Source organism: Schistocerca gregaria, chromosome 4, assembly GCF_023897955.1.
Source record: "Schistocerca gregaria isolate iqSchGreg1 chromosome 4, iqSchGreg1.2, whole genome shotgun sequence".
Classification (NCBI taxonomy): Eukaryota; Metazoa; Arthropoda; class Insecta; order Orthoptera; family Acrididae; genus Schistocerca; species Schistocerca gregaria.
Window position 1 is genome coordinate 354,968,354 of NC_064923.1, and position 15,531 is coordinate 354,983,884.

At 39.5% G+C, this 15,531-nt stretch overlaps 1 protein-coding gene across 1 annotated transcript in view; it reads right to left on the minus strand.

Annotated features, from left to right (window-relative positions):
• Positions 1-6,923: 6,923 nt before the first annotated feature.
• LOC126267731 (probable cytochrome P450 305a1) overlaps positions 6,924-15,531 on the minus strand; it is a 43,928-nt gene continuing 35,320 nt past the window's right edge. The window contains exon 3 of the mRNA XM_049973033.1: positions 6,924-7,316. Coding sequence (XP_049828990.1) covers positions 6,924-7,316 — 393 coding nt within the window. The remainder of the gene's footprint in view (positions 7,317-15,531) is intronic.

Consider the following 15,531-nt stretch of genomic DNA (forward strand, 5'->3'; position numbering starts at 1 on the left):
CACTGTGCTGGAATTTTCAAGTTAAATCTACCGACTGTTTTGCGCTAACAGGTGGTGCATTATTTACGTCACATTTGAAAATAGGGAATAACCTCATGGAATCGAATCTTCTCACGCTACTTTCCTCTTTTGTCTGGGCATTAAGTATTTTCTTTCAAAACAGGTCATTAATTTGTCCTCGATTAAATTTCACTTACTAAAACTAAGCACATGTAATCATCATTTTCATATTACTATTTACCGAGAGAAGTGCATTATTCGCTCCTTCCTGCTCATTTTCAAATTACTATTTATCGAGAGAAGTGTATTATTCGCACCTTCCTCTTTCCTCATTTTAGTACCTTGGGGCTAATTAATACCTCTCGAGTACATCATTTTTCTTACATACTAACTTATAATAAAAATTGAAAATCGCCTCTAGGACATGTCCTCCTGTTTACATAAAGATTATTCATATAAATACTTATCTACAACTTATTCTGTATTTTATTTTCCAGACGCGTTGTTTTAGAACATAAGATTTCCTTTTAGCACCGGTTAACGTCCGTAGTCAGTTCAGTTCAGTTCTTGTCACTCTTTGGTTAATCCTGATCTTGTCTGCAACTTATTCTGTATTTTATTTTCCAGACGCGTTGTTTTAGTACATAAGATTTCCTTTTAGCACGGGTTAACGTCAGTAGTCAGTTCAGTTCAGTTCTTGTCACTCTTTGGTTAATCCTGATCTCCAATACCTTAGAATTTTCTTACAGCTTAAATTAACTTATTCCTGGCGTTATAAAATTTTCTTAAATCATGATGATGGAACAATCCTTTGATCTTATTCGTGGCAGGGTCAGATAACAAATAGCTACCAATGTGTGGTTTCCTCATTATCACAAAGGGACCTTCATAAATGTGTTACCACTTACGGTTCTTCTTTAACAACAGGGATGGTTTAAAGTGAGTCCTGACTAATACCTTTTCTCCTTCTTTGAAATCGATAACTCTGTTTACCTTCTTATCAAATGCCTTTTCTCGGAGGTTAGCGTACGTTGTCAATGATATGAGAGCTTACCTGATTTTTGCGTCTAGGTCCAATTCGATGTCTTGTAACTTTGGAAGGGGTCTATCCATTCATTTCCTTCTTTTGATCTTGACATTAACTCATGAGGCGTGAACCCCGTCGACAGATGAGGAAGGTGGTTTACAATCTGTTCGAAAGGTGTTACGAAGTCTACCCACCTAGATTGCTTATTCGGAATGTACGTCCTCATAAATCTGTTAAATTCTTTGAAGATTCTTCCTGTCGGATTCGATTGCGGTCGAAACAGGGATATCAAAATTTGTTTGATTTCATGGCGAGGAAGAAATGCACGTCACGGGCGTGATGTTAAATTTGAAGCATTATCGGACAAGATTGATTCTGGAACCCCGAATCGTGGGAAACAATCATTTTCAATGCGACGAATTATCGGATTTGGACAAGAACATTTCACTGCGTGCAGTCCTATGTGCTTAGAAAAATTGTCCAGGATTGCTACTAAGTATTTAGCGCCTCCCCTACCGGTGGGTAGTGGACCTGCCGAATCAATACTAAGAAGCTGGTTTGGCCTTTCAGCAATTACTGGACTTAGTGGGATTGAAGTGGAAATGTTTAAGGATTTTGCGTTTTGACAGATGACACAGTTTCTCAATAATTTATAGATTCTCGGATGTAGATTCGGAACATAACAGTAAGTCGAGATTTTCCTTTTACATTTTTCTGGTCCGTAGTGTCCCCATGAAATGTGAGTGTACCACAGAAGATGTTCAATGAAATTTCGAGAGATACAAACACACCACCTCTCAGATGACTCAGATGTCTTATGAAATAGGACTTCGTTATGAAGTTTATAAAACTTTTTGACGACTTGGATTTTCGTGATGAATTTGTCTAACCTTTTTCCATTTTGGATTTGTATTTTGAAGAATCTTAATCTGCCTACATAACTGAAGAAAATACTTTCTGTGCATTGGATCTTTCATTAACAAAACTTTATAATTAGACATTTGTTCCACCAGTTCGCTGGTTTCTGGTAAGCCCTCAGGTGAGCGAGAAAGTGCATCTGCTATAACATTATCTTTCCCTTTTATATATATAATGTCAAAGTCATATTCCTGCAGGAATAAGCACCATCGAGTAAGACGGGGATGTTGCAACTTGCATGTAAGGAGGAATGATAAGGCTTGATGGTCTGAATAGACTTTAATTTTTCTTCCATAGATATAATAGTTAAATCGCCTAAAAGCCCATACAATGGCGAGTGCCTCCAACTCCGTAACCGAATAAGACTTTTCACACTCAGCTAATCACTTGGATTTGCTCGTGTCCATCTACTAATTGAATATGGAAAAGACAAGCACCGATACCCACAAAGGAAACGTCTGCCGTAATGCAAAATTCCTTATCCATCTGGGGATGATGGAGGATGTCACTGTTAAGCAAAAGGTCTTTAATTTTCAGAAATCCGTATTGGCATTCCGGCGTCCAATTCCAATGCGAATTCTTTTTTAAAAGGTTGTGAAGAGAAGGGTTCAATACCTGACTGGGAACAAAACGTCTGAAAAGTGACGTAAGACCGATAAATCCTTTCAGTTGCCTTTTTGTAACAGGGATTGGAAAGCTTTTTATAGCAGACAATTTTTCCTGGTCAGGTTTAATCCCTTCAGGGGTGATGATGTGTCCTAAAAATTTACTTTCACTTTCTCCCAACTTGGATTTCTTAAGATTTGCTGTAACGCCATACTCTCTGAATCGTAGAAATACCTTTTGCAGAAGGGCCACATGACCTTCCCAATATTTCGATGCTACAAGAACGTCATCCACATAGTCTGTTACCTCATCTAAAAGTTCAGGACCTAGTACATAGTCAAGGGCAGAAATAAAAATTCCGAAACTCAAATTTAGTCAAAACGGTACAACTTTAAAATGGTAAGATCTACCTACAGATATAAACACAGTGTACTTCCTAGACTCCTGCGCAAGTTTTACTTGCCAGTAACTGCTTTTCAAATCAAGGGTGCTCAAATACTTAACTCCATGAAACTTCTGCAGATGCTCTTCAAGAGCCTCTGGTCTCGTTCTTATGGGTACTATTATTTTATTGATTAATCTTGCATCTAGGACTAGTCTTACGCTACCATCTGATTTGAGTACAGACAATAAAGGACTCGAATAAGGTGAATGAGATACCTCTATCACGTTCCAGCGTAACATTTTCCTGATCTCGCACTTGACACCTTCGCGTCTCGCATATGGAATGGAATAACTTGTTCTACAGTAGGTTTAATGGGGCAGGACATCCATTCGATATTCAAAGCCTTTTATTAGTCCAGGCTTCTTAAAAAATACTTGAACGTAATCTGTTAACAAATTGTAAGGCTCATTCTTCTGTTGTTTGGACAACTCAGTGGACTCACTAGCTTTACCGTATAATTAATTCTGACCGGGAATTAGGTCTTTATACTCATCGTCATTAACACTTTCAAGATCTGTCATGTCTTCTGTCTGACTGTACTGTCCTCTTTTAGTCCATGGCCGTACTGCTAATTGAAGCACCCCAATGTATGTCTTCACCTTATTTCTTAACAAATTTACAGTTACTTGATGCTGACTCGCTACTAGAGTGCACATTCCACACTCGATGTCAATTTTAGCTTTCGTCTGCCTCAAGAAATCCATACTCAGGATACATGGCACTGATAGGTTTTTAACATTAACAAAAATGCACGTTACTGAAATAGACTATATCTGGATTTGAAGCTGAGTCTGAAGATTTACACGTTGTGTTAGTGGACCAATTGCTCCCGAAACGGTGCAACCTTGAATTGGAAGTGATAAAACTTAGAATACAAAGGATATTTGCTTAAATAAACACAAAGACATTTATATTATCTTCTGCACCTACAACTGCTGTTACTGGTATGTTGGTAATTGATACACTTATGGAAGCTTGAACTTGTTTGTCCCATACGTCGTCATTGTCTTTCGTCTCAGTGTCTGCTACTAGATCATCGCGTAAGTTTGTCCCTTTGTCATACCTAATTTCTTTAATTTCGTGTGGACTAAGAGACAGGGCGCCCCCATTCAAACCTCAGCATCCTCTAGTAGGCTCAAAGGTGCTGTTTTTAATTTTCCGCTCGACGCTTACTTTCCTGCAGATTTATGTTTCTTGAAGTTTCTTCCGTCTGGAACTGGTGTTGGCTTTGTGGTACGAACTCGGGTGGAAATGCATCTTGTTGTCCTGGCGTATTCGCTTGCGTATAATAAATTTGCGTATTATGCGGGCGTTTTGGCTTCAGACTTGCTGAAGGCCCGTTCGCTTGTTGCGTGAACTGTATATTTTGTGGCTGAAAAGTATTTTGCTGTGGCTTGTGTTGATTGTAACCGTTACTGAAAGGTGTACGTTGGTCTCCACCTTGATTATGCCATGTATTTCCTTTCTACTGACGATTTGAATCGTAAGACTGATCGTTTTGATAACTGCCGTTGATTGGTTGCTTGTTTCCATGTTGCTGGGGCTGTGTATTATAATGTGCGTTTCCGTACTGAGGTGGTGACGAATTATACATTGGATTGTATCTCTGGCCTTATTGTACTTATTTTTGTATTTACTGTTGGAGTACGTGGTGTGTTTAATTTTGAAACCGTTGTGGGGTTGGTACTAGCCGAGGCTGTGTCCCACTTTCGCTCGGCCACCATTGTTGCCTGCGTATTCTGTATTGTGCTGGCCGCCTGCACTGAAGTGGGCGTAGCCAACACCAACTCTAGCGTCCTCGTAAATCAGATCTAATGAGTCTAATACAGACAGGAAGGTGACCGTATCGTCCTCAGACACATTTACTAACTTTTCTCTGATCGCAGTTGGTAGCTTAGTTTTTAGAATCATAATAACTTCATTTGCGGTGATCGGCGAATCCCAGAACTTTTCAAAATACCTTCTCAAACTACCGCGCTTACTGTTAAACACTTCGGCGTTGTAAACCTCTTTTCTCAGGCGCTGCTGCACACCAAAACTTAGAATTTAGCTAAAAACATCTGTTCAAACTCTTTGTAACTTTTACAAGAGTCGACCATTTCGGTTCCCCATGAGGCAGCATCGCCCACGATAAATCTAGTAACGAATTGAATTCGCTGTCGGTCACTCCAGCTATTCGGTAAAATTCCTGAAAATTTGGGAAGAACACTATAGGATGAATTTCTCTTTTCTGTGCGTGAAAGGTCGGAAAAACACGATGTTTGATCACGCTTTCCTCCTGCATCAAACTGACAAAAGGGGGTGGGCTTCTACTCTGGTTAAATTGTGCTTCTGTAGAACTATGAGTCTGAGCGTTATCAAATGGTGAAGTAATGTACCTGCTGTTGTTCATTACATCGTGGTGAATTATTCCACTCTCCTGACACGGGAGGTAGGGAATTTTCAACTTGACATTTTAGTGTACGAACTTCATCAACTATCTGTTGATGCCATTCAGGTAAACCTTGAGCTAACGTTCGTCTTATCTGGCCTAATTCTGACATGACAGTGTCTCCTGTTTTTCCAGGGGCTGCCAATATTTCAAAGGTCACGTTTTTAACAGTTTCTCTGGGTTCGTTCTTGACCTTGTTTTCTATGACTCCGTCTTTGTTTTTAATCCACTCTTGGTAGTGGTCGGACAATGCTTCAGCATGTGCCTTAACCCTTTGCAGCCCAACTTTTATTTACTTATGGGAAAAAATATTTTTTCGCATATTTCCCTACATAATGATTGAAATTATATATATTTATAAGAAATTTTGTTATTTTTTTTGTTTTTGGAAGGAAATTTGGGATGACTCCATATGGCATCATTGGGCAGGATTTGTTTCCTTCAGTCAGGTGGTTGGAATGTCACAGTGCTTGGTAATATTTTAATTACACAATTTGATGCAGTTTATTAAAGAAAAATTAGTACATACAATAATGTAACTTGCATTTCAGGACAACTTAATTTTTTTTATAGCTTGATTGTGACATTACATGAAAATTTAAGAAACAGTTCCTCCCACTGACCAACGTTTCACTGGTTCTACTGGACTTACTCCTTTGTATGATGATGCAAGAACGACAGACCTGTTATCATACCACTTAAGCACTAAGGTTTTCCTTTACGTTTCAGTTCGATAATCGTATGATCCTCGTCCCTGCTTTTTCAGCTCACTGTCTGCTTCTAGATTGCAGCCTTGAAGTCTTGTGGGTCTAACAGTTCCAATAGCCAAAATGTCATAGATTTTCAGGGCAGAAATAAGATTGTAAAAGGTGAACCAATTATCTGTAAACACTTTAAAATTTTTATATTTTGGCAGTCCTTTCACAAGCCTTATCACAATATCACCTCGTATACCAAGACCAGTGTCATTATGTACAGTTCCTTTCCCTCAGTATATTTCAAAATCGTACACAATTACAAAAGAACCAGCATGGGCAAAAACTTTTATACCCCACTTGTGTGGTTTGCTTTTTACATACTGCTTCAGGGATGAATGACCTTTGAAAGGAATGATTAATTCATCCACTGAATGATATTCCTCAGGTTCAATAACTGAAAAACCTTGTTTGATTTTGTCAACAAATGGTCTCACCTTGAACAGCTTGTCATAATCATGGTCCTCTCTTTGTTTCATTTTAGTGTTGTCATTCACATGTAAATAATTTCTTAGCTTATGAAACCTACTTCTAGGCTATTGGAGAAAATCTTGTAGCCTCTGCCCAGTACATTCTGTAACTAGGCATTTTCACAACACCTGCTGGGATGTTTATCCCTACATACGTTTCTATTTCACAAACGTTTGTATCTAAAGATGCACCTGTTTTCTGTGTGCAGTATAGACTAGATTGTTTGACTAGGTTCTGGATAATGTCACCACTACACATTGTTCTAAAATACTACAAAGGTGTCAGTTCATCTCCTGGAGGGTCAGAAAAAAATGCATTACATGATGTGTCCACTTCTTCAATGTCCTTCGTTCTGCACCGAAGATCCCGGTGTGTATCACACTGAATTTTCTGAGCTGAATGACTTGGTGTAAGGTTTGGCTCAGCAAGTAATCTTGAAGCTAAGGGAACATCATCTTCATCATTGGCTTGCGGGTCCACAATTTCAACCATATCAAGGTCCATTCCTTGAAGAAACTGTATATCCAGTGTAGTAGGGTCCTGCTGCCGAGCATTTTCAATCTCTTCCTCCACATCAAAAGTATCAAGGTCCAAATCAGATAAATCACCTTCAAGACGCAGCAATATTTCTTCTTCTGATAATGATTTATGGTTGCCAATCATCTGGTAAACAAACCAGGAAATTTTTACTAAAGCAGCAAAAAAACTGGTAAATTATATCAATAAACATTTTAACATATTAATATTAGTATAATAAAGGTTCAAAATAAACTTGAAAATATTAGAATTACACATTATGGTAAACTTTAGTCGAAGTTATTGCATGTACTACATTTGGCAACATAACAAATGCCCAATGATGCCAAATGGAATAATACATGTTTGTTATTTCCAAGCAGAAAATTACCGTAACTAGCATTATTTTCAAAGTGTTTACTAGTTAATTTACATTTTCTACAATAATTTATTAGTGCGACTTTTATATTAGTTTGCTTCCTTTACCTTGATATAATATTTTGAAAGTCCAGCTGGGTGCACTGTACCGTAGACACCATGCAACAATACTTTTGTAAAGGCATTGTAGCCTGGTGCTCTCCGTTTTAGCGAATTCACGGTAGCCAACCTAAGACCAATGACCTTTAGAAAGCCCTGCACACTTGTTTATAATCTTTGGAGTAATAGTTTGGCCTTGGGAAAAAGTTAAATGTGATGATGCCATATGGCATCACTGGGCTGGAAAGGGTTAACAATATTCTTTATTTGATCCTCTCCATCAAGAGTCTCAATCTGTTTGGAAAGATCATCAACAACATTCTCGATAATGTCTACTGCGGTTTTAGCTCCCTTGACCTCATCAGAGATTGCATTATAACCTTCTTTTAAGGTCGCAGCTAGTTTTTGATATTCCATCACTTTTGAATTTATCTCCCCCTTGGCTGCTTCGATTTTTTCATCTAACCGTTTTGAAATATCCTCTATTTTTACTCTACTTGTGTGTCAATTTCTAGTCTCATGGTCGTGAGCTGACTACTGATTTGGCTTTGGACATTACCAAACAGGGAATTTAAATCAGCTGTTATGTCTGCCTTTAGTTCGGCCATTACCGAATTTAATCGTGTATTTAGGTCATTTATCTCCGTTTGCAGATCTGTTTTTCTGAATTTATGTCTGTTTTTACTGAAATTATGTCTTTTTTTTTTGACTGAATTGCACAGATTTGTAAGGATGTGATCTTTATTATGCCGTCTTTCGGCCTTCTCTTTTTCTTCGCGGGCTTTCGAACTAACGTTCCATTATTGCTTCGATCATTCCGGCCAAGTCATTTTTCTCAAAAGCGGGAATAGTTTGCACACTAGGACCAGCGTCTAAAACTTAGGTCGAGGCTGCTTCTGCCTCCGCTCGTATATCTATCGCGCGTGATCGTAATGGATTGTGAGATCCATTCGCATCACCGCTGTCGTCTGCTTTTGTTTGTGTCCGCTGTTTACCGTCAGCCATGTTCATGAATTATTTGTCAAACGTCAAAAAGCTACAGATTTTGTTTGTCACTGCCGTCAGTCATTTGTGACGTAGTGCTATGGCTTACTGGGAACTAAGATGAAATTTTAACTCTGGGTAACAACTGACGTTCATGTACGCCAAGAAGACAAGATGGTTCGTACTAATTACAAACAAATTAAATATCACACGTTTTGAGAGTAATTACCCGCCATATTCCAATTTTTTTTGATGCACTGACAACAATGGTACACTTTCACTGAATTTGACTACATAAGAATGGACTATGGACAAATGGAAATAAAGCTGTTTCAAGGCAAGGAGAGACAGGCTTACATGCTGATCAACTCGAAAGATGCAATGTCACTACGAAAGCTTGGCTACTGCGTATAAAAATTTCACTTACTATGGCTGTCTGGATGGTGATACGGATGGATACTCGCGTTTTTTGGTAATTTCATCAATCGTTCTTCTGAATTAATTAAAAGGTTTTCCCACTTCTCTTTCTCGGTTGAATTGCATCCATATGAAAAAATGAAACACTGAAACACTAAAACATTTTTAAACACATACATGAAATGAGTTTTGATCAAGTCCCTGTTCGGACGCCAGTGTAGCTTTGTCTTGAGGTGGGGGGGGGGGGGGGGGGCAAGAAGGACAAGAATTGTTATTTTATGTATTTTTTTTAAAACATGTGGAAAAAGTGGATATTATGGTGGGCCACTTGGCAACAGAATCAGGGATTCATTACACTATTATAATAATATACGTTGAGCATTAAATACCTGAATAAGAGAAAAATTATCATTTCTGTGCATTTTTATGTTCGCGATGTAGTCATATCCCTAACAACACTAAGGGACCAAAAGATTTATAGACTTTAAAAGAAATGCAACACTACACAATTTTAAAAAAAATTGGCTCAGAACTAATAGGAAAACGATAGTGTTCCTTCTGCGTCATGCTGCGTTCGGCCCATCAGCGTGATCGTAATTTCTGGTGATGAACTAACACAAAATAATTATCAATTGAGTGAATGAGAATATGGAAATCATCAAGGTTAATTTACTAAAATAAGCACACTTATCTGTAACACAATTTTTTTAATGCTACATACCTTTTCATATCAACTTACAACAGATGACCATTGTGGATAAATACTTTATACATATCAGTCAAAATATCCTCTTGATGCTCTCTGTTCGTAATCAGTTACAAGAAACTACATGTTTTCTGATTGAAAAAATAACAATTAGCATATTCACTCAATATTTTCACATAAAATATAAAATACAGTTGCGGAACGCAGCAATTCCGCGTCCGCCTTTCATAGAATACAAACAGTAAAAGGTGAGGTGCCAAAAGCCTCATTTGTCTTGAAACAACAGAATTCTTTTTTATACCATTAATCGATACATGTACATAGAGTTTTACAGGCTCCGCGCAAGAACGGCAAAAATAAAGGGTAATAGACTCTGTCACTGCTATGCGAGAGTTCTTTTTTTTTACTTTACAATTGTTCGATAACTATAGGTCATAGGGTTATTACTATTGAGCGCTTATTAATGTTTGTGAAGCGAAAATTACTAATATTACAGCAGTGAATGATAAAGATGCTGGATGTCATCCTAAGGGATATTGTGCCGAATTCTATCCAATTGGTGCTTTAGATACTCAAAATTCCGTGCTGGTTGGAGGATCCTGCCAATAATGCTCCAGACTTTCTCAGTTAGGGAGGGATCCGGTGACCGCGCTGGTCTAGGTAAGACTTGGCAAGCACAAGACAAGCAGTAAAAACTCTCGCCATGTGCGAGCGGGCATTATTTTGCTGAAATGTAAGCCCACGATGATTTGCCATGAATCTTGTTTTTAATTATTCTTAAATTCCAAACTACATTTGTACTTCACTTCCCTATTCCATTATATTATTTGTAATGGTTTGAAAATGCTGCACCACAAGAAATAATAATTGTACATACGTGAAGAATAAAGAGCCCTCCTCCACGTGGCGGGACACGGGCAACGGTGTGAATGGGGTCGGGAAACGGGGTGGTGTCTTAATAGCCACTCTGGGCCCTGAACCCAGTCACAGCGGGCAAGTGGCATATAACGACCCACCATAAGCAACCAGAGAGTGGGTCAGAAAACATAGCTGCAAGTGAAAAGGAATGGGGTATTGAATATTTTGGACAGACCTGTGTGTTGTAATGGTCCTATGGATGATAACCGAAGAAGTCCTGCTATGAAATGAAATGGCATCTCAGTCTATCACTCCCAGTTGTAGGGCCACGTGGAAGGCAACACGTCTGCAGACAGTCTCATTGGCTGGACTAGAATTGTCTTCAGTGACGAGTCCCGCTTCGATCTGAGCCCCGATGACCAGCAAAGAAATGTCTGGAGACAATCCAGACCGCGATGAGACACCAACCTGGCTGTCATCCACCAATGTCCGACAGGTAGGAGTGATGGTCTGGGAGTGCCGTTTCTTCTCATACGAGGACCTCTCTGGTTGTCATCTGCTGCGCCTTCAAAGCATGGCGGTGCATCGACTATATTACACACCCATTTTGTTGCTCTTCATGGAAAGCCATCCTGGCTTACATTTCAGCAAGACAATGCCTGCCCGCACACGGCGAGAGTTTCTACTACTTGTCTTCGTGCTTGCCAAACTCTGCCGTGGCCAGCAAGGTCTCTGGATATCTCTCCAATTGAGAATGGTTGGAGCTTTTCTGGCAGGTTCCTCTAACCACCTCGTGTTTTTGGCGATCTAACTCGCCAATTGGACATAATTTGTCATAATATGCATCAGGAGGACATAAGGGGCAGGGGTGGACCAACGGGATATTGACTTGCTCAATTTATGATCCATTTCCTTCCGAAATTGTGTCATTTGTTGATCTGCATAAGTACATCACATCTACCAATTCCTGTCACATTTGGGTAATTCCTTTGTGGGTCATTGTTCCTTTCTTTTGTCTTGGAATGTGTGTTAATGTTAGTGTCTCGTAAACTGTTTGTAAATATTAAGATTAGTTGGTTATATGCATCTCTAAATTACAAACATCATCTAGCTGTCCAGTCATAACAACTTTCTCCTATAAGTTAATCAGTATAATAAAGTTGATCAGAGTACCTGTCTTTGTCTTCGTGAGTTGGAAGTCTGTCAGTACCAACTGCGTCTTTTATCTCTTTATGCACTCGTTCCTGGACGTCAGGATGCCTAACATCATAAGGAAAGCAAATCAAAGAGAGTTACTTGTGGTTTCTGCACCAGCAGTAAACATGTCGTAACACAGCATGAGGAGCTGGCTTTCTGGAAAACAAAGAAATTACTAATCAAATAGGTTTTTCGCATCATGCATACTCAATAATGTGTGTTGGCTTGATTCAAGGAAAGCAGGGAGTGAAGCAACAACAAATGAAAGTAACCCAAATAACTTTACCGCTTAATAAAATCAGAACAGTCACAAAAACAAAGGGAAACTGGTTGAAAGTGAACACCTTCTTTGCAAATCTGCGAACTCTAAATCTGCTTCTGGGTAACACTCAGTAGGCTACCGTACTGCCGATCTATTTTGGTACGTGATCAACGAAGCTCTCGAGACCATTGATGATTACATCCGTTTTCCTCAAGGGAGGGGCTGGAGGGGAGGGGATATTAAGTTCACGGGGAAGGGAGGGGGAAAAGCTTACAGGCTTCATATTTTATTGATAACATACTAAATAAATAGCAATGTTACTAATATGTAAAAATTTCCCTTCATCTGTGATACTAGCGCAAGCACTAGGTAGGTGTAGAAAAATTAATTATTTATCTTAAAGTATAAAATTATGAGAATCTATAAAACAATATTATTGTACAGAATAACGTAGGCCTACATTTACTGAAAAGTCGAGTGTTCTTTACAGTGTATCTGTCGTTATCAATGAAAATTTCTGTAGGTTTCTCATCCCCAGTATATCTGCTAAGATACACTGATGAACCAACACGTCATTACCACCTACTTTAAAGCGGTCTACTTCTGTAACGAAATTCCGCACTCATTCTGCGTGCCATGGGTTATAGAAGCACTTGATAGTTTTCCACACTTGGCAGGTTTGTAGAAGTGTGCATCAGCAGATGTTACTCACAGGTCACACACTTGCCGTAATTTACATGCGGTTGGTTCGAGAGCGTGGAGCTGACGCCCGATAGCGTTCCATTTGGGTTTCATCGGATTCAGATAAGTCGAATTTGATGACCAAGACATCACCGTGAATTCACTATCATGCTCTTGAAACCACAGCAGCACGATTATGGATTTGTGACACGGATAGTTATGCTGCTGGAATATCCCATTGCTGTTAAGGAAGACATCAAGAATAACGGGTTAAGGTGGTCCCTAATAATGTTCATTTAGTTCACAGGTATCATGGTGCCTTCGATTACTACCGCAGCTTCCATGGAACCCCAGATGAACGTTCGCATAACATAACACTGCTTTCAAAGGCCTGCGTCCGTGGCGCGCTGCATGTTTCGAGCAGCCATTCCCCTGAATGACAGCGTATCTCAGCTCGAACATCGACCTGGTTGAAAAATAAATGTGACTCATCCGATCAGGTGACACTATTCCATTTATCCCCTGTCCTACTTGATTATCCTGTGCATACTGTAATCATGTCTGACAATGTTGTTAGGCCAACAAGGGAACACGTACGGGTCCTCTGCTGCGGAACACCATGCTCAAGGCTGTTCACTGAATGGTGTGCTCCAAACCACTCGTGCCTGCGCCAGCACTGTACTCCGTCATCAGATCTGCCACAGACCACCGCATATGCTGCAGTAGAGTGTGGGCAAGCCTCCGATCCCTATATTCTTTGATGAGGTATGGATGATGAAGTTTAGACGTCCAACTTCTCGCCGCCTACTCGTGGTTTCAGCATTCTTCAATCTCTTTCCATAGACGCTAACCCCAGCAGCACGCGAACAGCTTCGCCGTTTTCGACATGCTCGCTCCCAGGCGCTTGGCCGCAACATCTGGTTTTTGTCAAACGCTTAGGTCAGCTAGTTTGCTCATTTTCCCGACTTACCGTCGCTAGAATGATTCCCCATTTGTCTCTCCCCCACTCACATATTTGTCTTACCGTGTCAAGTGCCTTCTGTGCGACCAGGCAGCATACGACTTCGTGATGGACAGTATTCATAATGTTTTGCTCTTCAGTGTATATGGACCTTTCACTCTGAAATTAACCCAGTTTTCAAGATTAATGTAGCTTCTTAATACTACCTTACGAATTAGAGATTCCTATTTTGCTATAAGGAAACACACCCTCGAATTGAAGAAGACATTACCTCGCGACTAGCCTTTGGAGCGTTTAATCACCGTAATTTAAAGTTTTAAAGTGCTCAGGCTTTAGAATGTCTCTCTAAAATGGCGTTCTTTTACAGCTTTTCGGTGGTTCTAGTAGCTTTTCTAATTTTAGTAAAAGATACTTACTACTCACCGTGCTTTTTGCAGAGTTTCGACACTGTTTTGAAATCAATATAACACAATTTGCACCCCGATAGTGGTCAAAGTACAGCCGACTGTACATACACTCCCATTTTTTGCCGGTACTTAATCTGGCGTTCAACACTTTTTTTTAGGTTTATAACTGAGGATGAGTCAGAAATAGTATAATTTTCGTTCGAAAACTGAGGAAGAATAAGTGAAGATTCAGTATGCAATTCACCTTCACATTCACTACCAATTCTTTCAATAGACACACACTCATCTATGTCTTCTGCATTGCATTGTCTTTTATCAGAAAAGAAAGCAAATAAAGTTTGTTTCTTACAAATTGCTTTTCGGCATTCACGCTTTTTTATACGAGGAATTGACGAATACCGCACTCACATTGCATTATCATATCACTTTCCCATAGTAGGCTGTTCACTGAGTTACTGTTGAAATAGCTGCATACAAGAAGTTGAAATTCATTACAACAATGGAAGCTGAGTAGCGCTGAGTGTGTAGCAGGCAGCAGCTTTTGTATTTAAATGTAGCCTTTTTGCGCGTATCAGCATATGCAGATTTTGTCAAAACAATGCTAGCTCCATTAATCGTCACATTACTCCAGCCCAGACAATAGCTTAAGTTCATACGTTATTTTGACTTTTAACGTTCTACACAAATAGATACGAATTTCTCATGGGGAATTTTTATCTTCTGGGGTATTTTCCCTCCTTGTAGCACCCGCTGAATTCATCACTGCTCGAGACGTTGCTGCTGTTATTCAATAAAGGCTATCACGGCTGGGGTCTTAGCTGATGCTGAATCATACGGCTTGTATAGAAGTCCAGAGATGCATTGTACATCTCCTGAGGTGCTCCTCGTTCTGCTGTGACTTTCCAATCGGTGAATCAGATACGGCGAGAAAGCCAGCCGTGAGATTAATGAAATATTTTCGAATTTATGTACAACGGCATCTTACTCAGATGAAGAAAGCAAGAGAACATAAACAGATTTTTCACGCGTGAGGAACATATATTTTTGTTGTTGTCTGTTCATATTGTCATTGGCACTTTCCTTGACACGTGCCGATTTTGTACGGCGTCTAATGATTCCCATATTCTTATACTTCAGTTGACTTTCTAATACACGATTATTTTTTGTAAATGTAATTACTTTTTCTTAAGAAGCGACTGTGTTGAAGAATCCTGACGTTTATGAAACTGGTTTCTTCTGTGTTGGGAAACTGTTTTATTAGTTTTAACGTAATACGTGCGCTACTCGGAAAGAAAGGAACGATAGGTCGCAAAATTTAAACCACAGTGAAAATCAAAACTGTTTTATTTGCAGCGGTTGGCTACACCTTCCAGCTACTAATGTACACAGTCGCCGCTCAGACTTAGACATCT